We start from the raw sequence: 16,138 nt of genomic DNA on the forward strand, positions 1-16,138 counted from the left end.
TAGGGGTAGCATTAAGTGATAGGAAGTGTGCAGAGTGGGTCAGAGAAAATAACTCAAGTTACCGACGTTCTAGTGGAAATTAAGAAGAAGAAATGGGAATGGGCAGGACATGTAGTGCGAAGGGAGGATAACCGATGGTCGCTTAGGGTAACAAACTGGATTCTAAGGGAAGGAAAGCGTAGCAGGGGTGGCAGAAAGTTAGTTGGGCGGATGAAGTTAAGAATTTCGCAAGGGTCAAGTGGATGCAGCTAGCACAAAACCGGGTTAAGTGGAGAAATACGGGAGAGGCCTACGCCCTGCAATGGGTATAGTCAGGCTGCTGCTGCTGATGATGATGATGATAATAATGAACTTAGTATGAAGGACGGACGCACAAGTCTCAGAAAAACCCGGATCAGTCTGCGCGCGCCTCGTTTCCTCCGCTTTTTCTTCTGCTTCAACTGCTTCTCATTGCGCCGCTACGCGGCGTAACAATCTATATATATATATATATATATATATATATATATATATATATATATATATATATATATATATATATATGAAAGAAAGAAGCCAACAGTCGGCGAGGCCAAGGAAAGCGTTGGGGATGGTACTTTGTCTTTTTTTTTGATGTTTACTTGGATAATCACAGAAATTAGTAATGTAATCTGTTAAGGGAAAGATAATTAGACACAAAGTAGAAGAAAAAACAACGTGCCGATGGTGGGATCCGAACCCACGACCTCCGAATAACGCGTCCGGAGCTCTTCCAACTGAGCTACATCGGCCGCTGTCCCCCCTTCTACTTTCTTGGGTATTTATGTTGTCTGTATACGAACCCTGAGAGTGTTCACCAGCGCCACCCTCAGCCATAGCGGCGGACGTGGGACGTCCTTTGTTACCGCCAGCGTCACGTAGAACGTGATCAAGAGCGAGGGCGAAAGCTGTGCTAGAACCCTCTTACGCTACCTATGGCTTCAAGACTGCCAGAACCGAGACCCCCGTAAGCTACAAGCAGATCAATCAAGGGGAAATGAGGGTGCTCGTTATAATACATGAAAGAAAGAAGCCAACAGTCGGCGAGGCGAAGGAAAGCGTTGGGGATGGTACTTTGTCTTTTTTTTTTTTGATGTTTACTTGGATAATCACAGAAATTAGTAATGTAATCTGTTGAGGGAAAGATAATTAGACACAAAATAGAAGAAAAAACAACGTGCCGATGGTGGGATCCGAACCCACGACCTCCGAATAACGCGTCCGGTGCTCTTCCAACTGAGCTACATCGGCCGCTGTCCCCCCTGCTACTTTCTTGTGTATTTATGTTGTCTGTATACGAACCCTGAGAGTGTTCACCAGCGCCACCCTCCGCCATAGCGGCGGACGTGGGACGTCCTTTGTTACCGCCAGCGTCACGTAGAACGTGATCAAGAGCGAGGGCGAAAGCTGTGCTAGAACCCTCTTACGCTACCTATGGCTTCAAGACTGCCAGAACCGAGACCCCAGTAAGCTACAAGCAGATTAATCAAGGGGAAATGAGGGTGCTCGTTATAATACATGAAAGAAAGAAGCCAACATTCGGCGAGGCCAAGGAAAGCGTTGGGGATGGTACTTTGTCTTTTTTTTTTATGTTTACTTGGATAATCACAGAAATTAGTAATGTAATCTGTTAAGGGAAAGATAATTAAACACAAAGTAGAAGAAAAAACAACGTGCCGATGGTGGGATCCGAACCCACGACCTCCGAATAACGCGTCCGGTGCTCTTCCAACTGAGCTACATCGGCCGCTGTCCCCCCTGCTACTTTCTTGGGTATTTATGTTGTCTGTATACGAACCCTGAGAGTGTTCACCAGCGCCACCCTCAGCCATAGCGGCGGACGTGGGAAGTCCTTTGTTACCGCCAGCGTCACGTAGAACGGGATCAAGAGCGAGGGCGAAAGCTGTGCTAGAACCCTCTTACGCTACCTATGGCTTCAAGACTGCCAGAACCGAGACCCCCGTAAGATACAAGCAGATCAATTAAGGGGAAATGAGGGTGCTCGTTATAATACATGAAAGAAAGAAGCCAACAGTCGGCGAGGCCATATAAAGCGTTGGGGATGGTACTTTGTCTTTTTTTTTATGTTTACTTGGATAATCACAGAAATTAGTAATGTAATCTGTTAAGGGAAAGATAATTAGACACAAAGTAGAAGAAAAAACAACGTGCCGATGGTGGGATCCGAACCCACGACCTCGGAATAACGCGTCCGGTGCTCTTCCAACTGAGCTACATCGGCCGCTGTCCCCCCTGCTACTTTTGGGTATTTATGTTGTCTGTATACGAACCCTGAGAGTGTTCACCAGCGCCACCCTCAGCCGTAGCGGCGGATGTGGGACGTCCTTTGTTACCGCCAGCGTCACGTAGAACGTGATCAAGAGCGAGGGCGAAAGCTGTGCTAGAACCCTCTTACGCTACCTATGGCTTCAAGACTGCCAGAACCTAGACCCCCGTAAGCTACAAGCAGATCAATCAAGGAGAAATGAGGGTGCTCGTTATAATACATGAAAGAAAGAAGCCAACAGTCGGCGAGGCCACGGAAAGCGTTGGGGATGGTACTTTGTCTTTTTTTTTATGTTTACTTAGATAATCACAGAAATTAGTAATGTAATCTGTTAAAGGAAAGATAATCAGACACAAAGTAGAAGAAAAAACAACGTGCCGATGGTGGGATCCGAACCCACGACCTCCGAATAACGCGTCCGGTGCTCTTCCAACTGAGCTACATCGGCCGCTGTCCCCCCTGCTACTTTCTTGGGTATTTATGTTGTCTGTATACGAACCCTGAGAGTGTTCACCAGCGCCACCCTCAGCCATAGCGGTGGACGTGGGACGTCCTTTGTTACCGCCAGCGTCACGTAGAACGTGATCAAGAGCGAGGGCGAAAGCTGTGCTAGAACCCTCTTACGCTACCTATGGCTTCAAGACTGCCAGAACCGAGACCCCCGTAAGCTACAGCAGATCAATCAAGGGGAAATGAGGGTGCTCGTTATAATACATGAAAGAAAGAAGCCAACAGTCGGCGAGGCCATGGTACTTTGTCTTTTTTTTTATGCTTACTTGGATAATCACAGAAATTAGTAATGTAATCTGTTAAGGGAAAGATAATTAGACACAAAGTAGAAGAAAAAACAACGTGCCGATGGTGGGATCCGAACCGTAGCTCAGTTGGAAGAGCACCGGACGCGTTATTCGGAGGTCGTGGGTTCGGAGCCCACCATCGGCACGTTGTTTTTTCTTCTACTTTGTGTCTAATTACCTTTCCCTTAACAGATTACATTACTAATTTCTGTGATTATCCAAGTAAACATCAAAAAAAAAAGACAAAGTACCATCCCCAACGCTTTCCTTGGCCTCGCCGACTGTTGGCTTCTTTCTTTCATGTATTATAACGAGCACCCTCATTTCCCCTTGATTAATCTGTATATATATATATATATATATATATATATATATATATATATATATGCAGAGGAAAATTTGGTTGATTTGTCAATAGCGTAAGAGTTGAGGCTTTTTAACAGTAAATTTCAGCCTCTCTATTTACAGAAATGGCTGGACAAGGTGCTCGTACAAGCAGACCCGGCGTTTTGTGCCTTTCTTTAGACATGTCTAGACTTGTTCGTGTGAGCGGGTGTCTTTATTCGATGCAAAAGTCACTGTCGACCAGTCCGAAGCCTCCATTCGCTTCTCCTAATCTCTCTCCAACCTTTAAAATGTCCAACGTTTTCCACACATCGCCTTGCCCCAAGAGCACACTGCAACCTCAACCTGTCACGGCGCACGCTAACCGTGGAGCGGTTAGGCCGGGAAAACCATAAATTCATATTTCCTAGCTCTATTTTCATTTTTGGCGCTCAGTTGAAACGTTTATTAGCAATAGAAACAGAGATCAACTTGCTTCTTTTTTTCTACAATATGTTTTCGTTTAACTACGGCCCTAGATAGAGTATGTTGCCTATATCTCTTCTACACGCTGAGGGCTCGATTTAGGTGGCTGCTAAACCGGTTCAAGCAGTGGTAAGGCCAGCAATAACTAATAAGACGCTTAAGGTGTCGATCCAGGTTTTTTTCGTTCATTCTCGGGGCGCAGGTTGTTTGATGTTGGCATTTTCTTTGCAGAACACGTGTGGCTACGATTGGGCTTGAACATGACGTCTCGTTTTCTCCTGGTCATATCGGGTGCCATCAAGTGGGTCTACACTATGGAGCTCTTCCCCACGGCTACGAGGAGCTTCGGGTTCGCTGTCTGCTTCACAATGGGTCGCATCGGGGGAATCGTGGCACCATTCATGAGGGACCTGGTAAGCTGCTATTCGAAATCCGGGAGAATGCGTCAAGATGCTTACAACCGAAAATGTATGACATTTCTGCATGCGGCGACTTCGACTGAGGAGTTTGATCATTGCGATAAACCAGAAATTCAGCGCCACATGGCGCAGATAAAAAGAAAATGTGATGAAAGCCGCACGGCAACGCATCGAAAATTTTGTAAATCCTTCTAATGTTTTGAAAACATTTGGTGCATTCGTCGTTCAAAAAATTTGCGTCAAGAGAGCAGACTTGGTCAAATATAGAAGCAACACTTGCGTAAGCAGTGCTGCCAACATAGGAAAACATTTCCCGTATATTCTAGAGTGGACCTTTCCTGGATGTCCCTAAATACTGGTTTAGGATTTAAAAAAAAAAAAAACGAAAATCTTAGTGGAAGGGTGAGCTTACGCATGAATGACAAACGTTTACTTCATGTGGGTTAGCTGCTTTGATGGCTGAATATTTATAAAATGCATATTTTTAATAGATTTAGCGCACTCAATAGGCATAAACGACGCAAGTAACTGATGCATGTACGTGCAACACATTATCAGATGAAGCAGGCCTTTTCAATGACGATAGAAGGTAACGCATCAAGTTTCTCTATAGAGAAGTATGTAGCGATACAATAATTGACGCACTCAAGCAACTGGATCAGATATGAGTATGGATTGGACAAAATAAACTCTCACTGTGAGAGGCTGTAGCAGCGTTGTCTTCAACCACCGACGATGCCATCTTCTTGCTGTTGCCGTGCTGCGATTTGAGAATGCAAACTACCCGCCTCTACAGGCGGTATTAGTTAGAGGTATTAGGTATTAGGTAGAGGCCGCAGTCGACCCTCGCTCCACGCATTCTGTGAGAGTCGAGCGCAGAACGCCCCAGTCGGGTTCTGCTGCAGAGATGTGGAGGTAGAACGGCCTCGCTTGAGCAGGCTGCCAACCACGGCCTCACCCCTTCATTATTCTGTGAGCTTGGTTTTCAGCAATACTACAGCCTCCTTTGATCCAGTTGCGGGAGCGTAGTAAGAAATGAAATCGGGCTGACGATCTCAATATATTCGATAGTGCTTCACTGAAATTATCCCTCTTGTAAGCGGTTTCGGCTTGAACAACCATATAGCGGTAACGCCCTAGGATACAAGTGCAAGCAATAGGAGGCAAGTGCGAGATTGCAAGTGTTTCAATAATTATTTCTTCCAACTTTTCAAAATGGGCATGTGAATGCGGACGATTAAACTTGGTGCAGAACTTACTATGCTTCAGTTTTTCTTTCTCTCAGGTGGACTTCGCTCTTCTACTTGGCCATAGTCAACTAGTCGGTGGAGCCGGAACAAATAATTTATTGGATTACAAATTCCGCTCAATAATTTATTTTTTTCTTGTGCCTGCCACCACCATGTCAGGTTTCAAAATACAGTACACTCTACAAAGTGAGGATGCCACGCCTCTGGGAACAATGAAAGAGTAATAAACGTACCAAAAATAAAAAAGCGCACTAGTTGGCAATTGGTATTAGAATGCATCTTACGACTGCGCCAAATAACAACGGACAAGGAAGAATACAACAGGAGCTTCAACTGGATTAATTACACGGTGCGTCACATTCACACAGTAACCGCAATCACACGGCAACACGTAAGCATCACAGAATATTGCACGCTGGGGTGTAGGGGACAGTATTTTATACTGATATGAAAAGCCTTCATCGGATAAAAAAACCGCCGTTTTATTGATGCAAGAGCCAGATTCCTTCTTAATGCAGTTGAGGTAGGAAAAAGTGGCCGTTGCATAAAAGCCATACTTAGGTTTCACTAAATTAGAGGCTTGAAAAAATTCGCGGAGAGAAATTTACGAAGCCATTAACGAGAAATCTGGCTCTTGTATCGTCTCCTTATCTGATAAAGAATTTTCATACCCGAATAAAATGCTATCCCACATGCGCCAGCGTGCCAATGCTCTCTTACGATTAGCTGCTCGGTCCCCATCAGATTGCGAAATGTGGCGCACCTGTGTAATACGATCAGAACTTCCGCGCTCCCTCCTGTTGCCTTCTTCCTTGTCAGTTGTCATTTCACGCGATTGTAAGATGCATTGTAAGGAAGAAGAAGCACTCAAAACGACCTTTTCATTTCACCTCATCCGTGATTATCAGTACTAAACATTAACCGGCACTCTAGCGACGTGAAGATGATGCAGTGAAGCGTATATTATCAATGCGCCCAGGAAGATGTCGATGGAGATGCGCCGCAGTTACGCAGTCGAAATCAGGAGCGATTGACTCCGTCACCCGCAGGAACTTAACTGTGGTGGCGACAAGGAGAGTGAATGCATGTGTCTTTTAATCCAAAAGAATTCCACGCCGTCTGCCCTTGGTCTCTTGTGATTGGCACCGCTCGTGCAGTAATTCTTCTAGAAGCGGAACAGGGTGCCACTGAATCCCTACATGCTGTTGATCTAACAGGCGCTGTGATATGGCGCTTCATCCGCCCAGCGCAGGGAAGATCCATGCGAAGATCTCAACTGGCTTCATGACATTAAAAAATGTCCCCCCGTTTCCAAAACGTAAACCAGAAGTTTCTGGTTCCCTAATCAATGCTACAATTATAGATATAGGAAAACGCCCTTTCAATTTCGCCGTGCTGGTAGGTACCTGTCAATAATTAAGACGAGATGGTTTTTAATTAAGGAAAACATCGCGTAGTTTTTACTACACTCAGTCCGCAAATCAGCCACGTCTGGGGTCTGTCCGTTAACTCTGGACTCAAGAACCTTCATGGTGCTCATTTTACTGCTTCACCGATGATGGACAATTCTAGTTTTCTCCTTCGTGTGAGCGTTGCTTAAAGGCGCCATTAATTTCAGTTGTGAAACTTCCAAGTTACACGTTGCGAAGGCAGAAACGCAAAGGGGAGTTTTCGCTGCTTTAGGTAGCGGTAGCTCCAAGCCAGATGGCGCCACGTGCCGAAAAGCGGTTTCGATACCAAACATGACGTGCACCTTTTCCTTTGGCCTGGCGGACGAGGCCGTTTTGAGTCGACTGTAAAAACAGGACCGATCAAAGAAGCAAATAAATAAGTCATTTTGTGTTGTTGGAGTAACCTAAGCGGTCACTCAGTTTTTTTGAATATTTGACTTTTATTTAATGCGTATACAAGGGAAGCAACCTGAACACATTTGCCTACGTACTTTAAGAAACATACCCTTCCGTTCCTGGGTTGCTATGAGGCGTGTATTTTTTCCTTGAATATGCTCTCTATTGCGATTTGCTACCTTGTTTTTAGAGAAAAGCCCTGCGCAGCCTCAGTGGATCAAAGAAGAGCGACGCCAACGATTGAATGGCATGTATTGATTGATCACGCTTGCTTCCCATTATACTAACAAGAACTGATCTCTAAAGTCGAGGAGTATTTGCTGACTTCAGCATCAAGACTGAGCTACGTGATGGTACAGCTAGTGTTCACGTCCTGATTGTGAAGGGTTTCCACTGCAGGGCATCCATGTACACAACATAGCACCCACCATCGTTCTCAGTGGCGCCGGGCTGTCAGGAGCTGCCGCTGCCTGCTTCCTACCGGAAACATTGGGCAGGCCTCTTCCAGACACGTTCGAAGAGGCCAATGACCTCGGATTCGAGATGAAGTAAGCTTGTTCTCCTGTCAGACAGGAGAAACTTCGAAACATACTTTTTACTTCTTAGTAAATTCCATGACTATGGTACTTTGAGCAGTTTAAGGGATTCGGAACAATGATGCGACATATGAAGTATACAAACATACCAAAATATGTGCAAAATATTACTTTAAGCTAGGCGTCCGGCTAAAAGTGCGCAGGAGTTTCAATACCTTACAAGACGTTGAGCGTCTTGAAGATAAATAATTGGCACGACACTCGGTAATGCGAGACTTGAACGCAGCTTCTCGGGTATTTCCGTTTGGCATATACTGAGGTAAATAATTTGAGAGACATGCATTATATGGACACTTAAGTAGCGCTTTTTAGTTTCTCGTACATAATCATCCTCCAGCTGACAATCATTTCCCAGCTCTTGGTTGTTGCAAATGAGGCCTAGCAGTGGGAGAGGCTTTTCGGGTGCGGGATGAATGCCACAATCCATAAAGCGAGGTCTATCCACAAGTTAAGCCAAGTTTTGCAGGAGTACGAGGAGTCGTCACGCCTCTTTGACCTTGCCTTGGGCGGCGCATGGGCAAGGTCTCCTTCTGAGCACTTATATTCTCCCAAAATCACATCTCGAAAACACAACATAAAGTTCTGCTGGCTACCTAGCCATGTTGGAATTTAGGGCAATAAGAATGCGAATGTATGTGCTGCACAAGCCCGATTTGTTCAAATTAGATCAGAGAGCATGCTACATATGTACGTTTTAAAGCTAGTATACAGCAAATTTAGAAGTAAATGGCACGCTACATGGAACGAACAAGTAAACAACAAATTACTTTCTGTAGACCCCTTTTTATCGGGATGGGAATGCCGTAGATATCCGGAACGTTTTAAAGACGTAACCTTATGTCGCTTACGCATCAGACGTAGCCACCTCACTCACGATTTGTTGCTGACAAAACAAGACAAACCCCTCTGTGAAAGGAGATTAACAAACAGTGAACCACCTTTTCATTTCTTGTACAGCACTCGAAGATATAAGGAAAAAATCTTTTACACTATATTGCAAGGCACACATCCCATTACACACAAGGCTCGTTTTAGGTGAATAATCACTTGTCAAATATGCACAGATTTCTAAGTTACTCAAAGACGCCACCATTATATTTTAACCTTGTGTTTGGCACAGCATAGCCCTCGTCGCTTTTGTGCCATAAAATCCAATAAAACTAAGCAATTAACTAAATAACTAACTAGCATTCTGAAGTAATGAGTATTTCTGTCGACGTGGTCCGTGTCAACATGGCCCTAGAAACGATCGAAAACTGTCCGCTCACGTCATTCGTCCCTACACCAAGGTTGTTTCTTCTGTTTGTGTTTCATCCGACGACAGGACGCCGAAAGGTTACTGTGGCACTTGAACTCGCTCAGCGTACTGTTCACTGTGGAAGAAGCAATCAACGGACGCCTCCTCTTCCTTGACGTCCTCGTCGAAAGAACAAAAAATGGTTTCGTGACGAGTGTGTACAGGCAGCCCACACACACGGGCAAATACCTTTTGCAGGAACTCAAACGTTTAAGGACTTGGTCCTAGACAGAAGGAATAGATACAGATTTCCGAACTATAGCTCCAGCACTGTAATGTCCATCTCTGAGGACAACGCTCGCTGTCTCAAAGTATCAATTACTGTTAGGTACTGGCTGTGCTAACCACGTTTTTTGAAAAGCTGCGTTATGACCAACTACCGTCAAGTCACCAAGTCTGCTTAAGTTTCTAACAAATTGTGTCAACTTGAGTTGTGTAGAGCGCGAAAAGCAGTGCAGAGAGAGAGATAGATGGATGGAGAGAGAGAGAGAGAGAGTCTTCCACACGTGCACACACGAAGTGGAAGGCATACGCTGGGCCTTACACCTAGTCAGTTAAATTTTTATGCGCTGGCGTGCCAAAAGCTCTTGCGAAACGTAAAAGATGTCCGAGAAAGAGAAAGAAACAGAAGAACGGGATAGCAGGAAGGTTAATTAGGCGATTCTCAGGCTACCCTACACATGAAGAGGCGGATAAACGGACAATAAGGAAAGAAAGCGAAAGATGATTTAGGAAATCATGGTATGAAGCTAGGGCGGCGCCGCACGCGCGTATTCCTTACTGTTGAAACGGTAAAATGCAAATCAATAATGGGAGCTTATTTTCAGGCTGTATTAAAAAAAAAGCAATCAACGCAAAATGTCACTACTAAACTACATCATATGACTAGAGCTTACCGTCATGACGTGCTCCGGGGTACTTATCTTTTTTTTTTTCTAAAAGATAAGCAAATGGTGAGCCCGCATGCATATTGAAAGAAAACTTTATATATGAAACACATCACATGTGGTAAGCAAACATGTTCCATGTACATGGAACATACATTCCTTTATTAAATAGAAGCTGTGAGTATTTTTGCTTGCTTTTCTCATCGTGGAAAGGCTGTTCAATTCATTAACATTGCAGTGAGTGCATAGTGCAAGGCAACAAAGGCAGTGTCTAGGGCTGACATTTAATAAAGTCTTTAGTGATCCCTCGCTGCCAGTCGCGCGAAGTTCCTGCACAGCCATCGAGCCATATGACCCCCCAGGTTGTACCATATCCTCCTGTATTAGAGGGGGCTATGGTTGTACTCACCAACCGATGAGACACATAATTAGAAAACATCACGGTGCTCTCTGAAATTCCTGTTGGTTTGGGGGGCGCTGTTTAACACATAGACAATTAGAAGAAAACACGGGACTAGGGCCTTTGTTTCTTTTTTTTTTTCTCCGTGTTAAAGAGCGCCCACGAAACCATTATGAACAACCTACAACTCGCCAAAATTCCCGTTCTGTTGCTCTTTGAAATGCTTCATCTCGCGCAGTTAGCAGGCCGCATTGGTGCGCTTGGCAACGATGGCGCGGATCGATGGTTTCTCTATATGCGAGCAAAGCATTTGCAACGGGAGGGTAGCTACGACCCTCGTGCGGCTGTAAATCTGCGTCTTCATTATTATTCCTCTAAAAGATGACACAGCTGAAAAGTTCCCTTATTACGTCGTTTCAGCGCTTTCTGCAATACAACAGGATGTGTCAGCTTACTTCACCACGCACAAAACTCTCTACCAAAGTGCAGTGAGCTAACAGCCGCCTACAGTGCACGTCGAATTCGCCATGTTTTTTTCGCGGCCGCCTCAAGTGGTTCGAAATGCGGCGCCCAACTTTTGTCTTACAGCAATGGCAGAACATCCTTTGCGTAACGAAATGTCATTTTGACGTCATCATTAAATGTTTATGCATGAAATATTTCCCGCCACACAACGTCAGCCAATCAGAATTCAGGAGTCGGCTGTTGACAGTGGGTGGTTCATTTCAGCTAAATCGTAATACAAACATAAGTGCTTTCCTTTCTATCATATATACCTCTGTTTTCCCTCCACAGTTACTTATATATACCTTCCATGCATCATGAATACCGCTGCTAAAAAGCCGTTTTCACGCTCACGTCATTTTTACGTCACCGCAAAAAGTCATTTCGACGCACCGAAATTTCGTGCCACAAATTTGAAACGCGTTACTGTTCTGAGAACTAAACAGAGAAAAACAATGGCGCCGAACGGCGGCCACGTGTGTCGAGAATAGGGCCCCGGCCCGGTAGTTCCGAACCCTCGGCAAACGCTTTTGCCGTGTGGCACAAAACTGAGCAGGGACCATCTCCTAACTTTTTATAACACAACGCAATTATTACGCCATAAATAAAACAAACAAAGGTTTATTTTGGCAAGGTGCCATTTTTAATAATGAATAATATTAAGCTCAAGTAGAAGCGTTCTTAGTTTTGTAGTTATACTTGCTATTAGGTAACTTTGGCGGCCGCGAGGGTGCGCCGGCGGCGTCATGGCGTGCACATGGCGGCCTGCAAGCAAACAGCTGATTCCCCGAGAAGTTGCTGCTTTTTTAGCGTCGTCTGAAATCGAAATACTGTGCGGGTGCCGTGAGCATGTTGAAAATCTAATAGAATGCAGTCGAAGTTCAGAGCCTGCAGCGATAAAATTTCATGCAGCGCTTGACGCGGAAATGGACAAAGACAACTTGCGGAGGTGTTTTCGGTCGGCGCCTACTAGTATCGATGAGAAACGTGCAGGCTCTGTGGTTCTATTTGTTTCTTTTTAGAAATACAAGACGACTGTGAAGCATGTAGTGTAGGCCAAAATGAAGCTCTGTGGTGGCATGATCATCTGTTTGTATGTAGATAGATGGTTTAGGAAAGAACATGATCATGGGAATGCTTCCACCCCTGCCGGGACTGAACCCGAAGCCTTCATTCACTGCAGTGCCACCGTGACAGGGCTTTCGATGTAGTGTTCATTGTAGTGTGCTCTGTATATTTTTTTCTTTGTTCTCCATGACTGGGTTGCTTTGCTTTTGGGCGATACCTTCTGCCCACACACCATTTGCTTGATGCATATGTGATGTTTTTGCACCGGTTTGTATACCTATGGGAATTTCTACTTATGCTACAATCACTGTGAGCACTAAAACTCGCAATATTATGCATTCAATTTGTCAGCTTTACACTGTTTAGCCTTATGCAAATGCATTATATGCATCCTAAGAGTATATGCAGGCCTGTAGTCCTGAAAGGCTCACTAATGGAGACTGCCCTATGCAAAGCAAACATTGTACATAGGACTACTTGTGTCATGTTTTGCACTGTTAAGTGCCATACTTTATTTCCTGCTTCAGAGATGTGACAAACCTATGACTACTATGCAAGCCTGTAATCATGCATTAAGCAACTTTCTTTTGTGTCTTGCCTCTGTGTCGCAGTTTTATGCACAATACTTTTATTTCTTGCTTCTGAAGTGTGTCAGACCTGCGATGAGTACTGTGCCAGCTTACGGGCTCTAAAAAATTATTCTTGTGTGTCCTCTCTGTGTAGCACAACTGTGCAACACGCGCAAATAACTGCTGATGCTATTGCAGGCAGTTGGTTTCATTGCGGCATATTGAAGTGTGTGAAATGCTGCAGGAAAATAAAGGTGCACAGTGGATACACGTGCTTCTAAAAAAATGTCTGTGAGACTTTCCTATTCCGATAGGCATCAAATTTGCTGCATCGTTGTGAAACATTTTAATTATGTACTGAAACACACGCACACACACAAACACCAACATGCACGGTTGCAAGCAGCAGTGAAGGATGTGTACGCAGACAAATTTGGCTTGACAGATGAGGTGTTTTCATGCATGGTTCGAGAAGATGCATCTTTATCACAACAGGTTTCTGGTACAGACATGAAACGAGAAGGCGCTGCACTTGGATGCCTCTGATGAGTTGGTCAGCTACGTGTGCTATATCGCGGCCGATTGCTGTACTGGGATTGACGCCGCAGCTGTTGCCGCACTATGGGCAACTGTGCCAGCCTCTGGTGGCCGGTTCTGAGGAACAGGCTCACATAATGATTGTGTATGGCTTTTCCCTAGAGGTGTGCATGGCAATAGTGATCCCACTTCCAAGTAGCCGGTACACAAATGTGACCCTTTCTTGTCCAAGCCGGCAGCACCCTCCTCGTCTGCAGCCAGGAAGACATCCAAAGAAGTTATGCAACACGGCACATGCTACACACTCTGGCTGGTAGAGGAGCGGCTGGTATTTTTGCAAGCATCGGAGGTGGCCATTCAGCACGCCGATGCAGTTCTCCACCTTGTGGAGGTGCATGCCATGTTCTATAAACGATATGAACAGTCCGGATTCCATGGCACTGGCAGCCATGTTTCCAACAGGTGCCCACCAGCATAACCGAAAATGGCACGCTGTTAAGCACATTCTTCGTCGTTGTCAACCTCAACAGCCTCATAAACATTAAACGCCTTACTGACACAATAGAAGAGTCGCATCAAGTAGCTCATTGCTAGGTTTTGCTGACGATGACGTTCATGAGCGTGCAGACAATGAATGATTGAACGTTTCAGCAACAATGCTGTAAGGACAGCCTTGCACTTCATATCGGTATAAATGATTCCCCATTCCTACTCAATACAGGCACCAAATACACGCATTCTCATCTTCTTTTCTTACGAAGGCATTTCAACAATGTACTACGTGTCTCAGTGTTTCAGTTTTTATAAAAGCCCAAGAACGGTAATACACGTGGGGCATGTGGAGCCTACCGCACTTTATCTTGCAAAGAGCAGCGCGGCTCACTGTCGTGAATTCGACGTCTCGCAGCAGGCCTGCCTCGACCTGTGTCATGCCTGTGTGCAGCCGAGAATGCCGAGAATGCCGCCAGAAAAAAGCATCATGCAAAGATCCCAGATAGCCTAGGAGGTTCATGGCGCAAATCATGTTGGCATCTCGTATCTGAAAACAGTGACATCACAAGGCTACTCGTAGACACCCGATGTGCCGTCGACAAACCCGACGACGCCGGGTATGCTGCCGTGACGAAGGAAGCCTTTCTTCGCCGCCGCCCTAGCTGCACGCCGCAAACGCTTTCGAACTGTTGGCTGCGTGAGGCCGATGTTCGCCTCGTTGGCAGTAGCGGCTTGGAAGCCACTAGCAGTTCGGAAAAAGCACAGTGCACACATTATCTGCCGCCGCACAGACAGCGCACTCGGCCGCACACACCTATCTCAGTTCAGCAGCAACGTGCGTCGAAACATCTCGCCCGGCACGTCAAACAGTTTTCGTGCACCGTTCTTCGCCGATGATCGCGTCGGGCCGCCGCCGCTACCGCCTCACGAGAACGCCGGCCGCCGCATAGATCGCCGCCAGTTTCCCTTTGTGAGCGTTCACGAACGAGCTGTGAGCGGCTCGCGTCGCTCACAACCCCCGCTCACAATTGACCCGTAGCCAACGTCATCACTTTTAGTGTGTTCATGACGTAAACACACTGTAAAAAATATTCACTTTGACGGCCTCCCTCTACTCAGTTTTGATGGAGCGCTGACGCCAACAGAATAAACTGCCGCCGAGGAGTCAAATAGCGGGAAAGAGTGAAGAGACCAGGAGTCCTAAAAAACAAACACAATGCGCGCAGATCGTTTGCCGCCGTTTGGGTTACGTCACACAACCCATGATCCGCATTTGGCCTATCGCAATGTTTTGTTCGGCGTCGGGCGAGACCCAGCCTGCCGCTGCGTTGACTGCGTGCGAGGTCGACGTCTCCTGCACCGTTTTCGTCGGCTTCTCGTGTTCCTTCTTCCTTTGTGTGTGTTGCGCCATTTTGTATTGCACCTTGCAAAAGGACGGCGTGGTTCGGAGTCAGCCCCGCACACGAAGCTGCAGTCTCCGACCAAGTCCGCCTGATTACGGTAAGTGTACTGCGTGTTTTTTATTTACTTGAAGACTTTGTGGAGCTTGTGGTGTCGGATACAAGCGCGTGCGCCGAGCTTATGCGAAACATGCATCTGAAGGCAACCGGCGTGCGCTCGTATTGTGCTCCACATAACGACAGAAGGCTGTCCGCTAGCATTCGTTAAGGGAAAGTTGTAGGCGCGATATATTTGTATAGAGAACGTGAATTTTTCACGGGTATTTGTGCAAAGTGTGTCCATGGTTTGGTTTGTGCGGCTTAACGTCACAAATTGAAAGGTTACGTATAAGAGGTGATTAGGAAGGAGTTGCTGTGGAGATGGGGTTGCTGAATATATGTGATAATGGCGCGGATCACGGCCAGGGTGCTCACGGCGCATTGTGCAAGTAATTTTTAAAGCGCGCATGGACCGCACGTTGGGCGTGATACAGGTGCATAAGTTAAATGGTACGTTGTTCTCGGTGATTGAAGAGCAGCAGTCAGAGAGGGCTCTCGCGTGTTCAAAAACACGAAACCCAGCAGCGGGTTGAACAATTGTGGTGTTGACCGAAGTGATGTCACGAGGCTCATATTTTCAACGTGTGCATTCGCCTATTAAAAGCACAGGACAACGCTGGCTGTTTTTTTTATGTGCTGTTTTCTTTATATCAAAATGCACGGATCAATTTTGAGTGTTTTGCTACTTTTGGTGACTGCAGACATTGAAAGGATTAACATCCGATGCCTGGCGAGCTGCCGTCTGTTTGAAGATCGTTTTATCTCTCTTTGACGCTTAGCCGCCAGGGCAGGGTATGTGCCGTGCGCGGAAAATTTGGAAGATGGCGTCTTGCTGGCGCTTATAGTCGATTTGCTCAAGCG

The 16,138-nt window shown here is 45.8% G+C and overlaps 1 protein-coding gene across 2 annotated transcripts in view; it reads left to right on the forward strand.

Moving 5' to 3' along the window:
* Positions 1 to 16,138, forward strand: part of LOC146171568 (solute carrier family 22 member 6-A-like) — a 296,829-nt gene that overhangs the window by 258,810 nt on the left and 21,881 nt on the right. The window contains exons 9-10 of one of the 2 annotated variants that reach the window (XM_084586403.1): positions 4,144 to 4,325; positions 7,828 to 7,976. In XM_084586403.1, coding sequence (XP_084442529.1) covers positions 4,144 to 4,325; positions 7,828 to 7,976 — 331 coding nt within the window. The remainder of the gene's footprint in view (positions 1 to 4,143; positions 4,326 to 7,827; positions 7,977 to 16,138) is intronic. The other variant, XM_084586404.1, reaches the window with a different exon arrangement.

The sequence above is a fragment of the Amblyomma maculatum genome, unplaced genomic scaffold (assembly GCF_055883805.1).
Source record: "Amblyomma maculatum isolate TAMU_Amacu unplaced genomic scaffold, ASM5588380v1 scaffold_19, whole genome shotgun sequence".
In the NCBI taxonomy this organism is placed as follows: Eukaryota; Metazoa; Arthropoda; class Arachnida; order Ixodida; family Ixodidae; genus Amblyomma; species Amblyomma maculatum.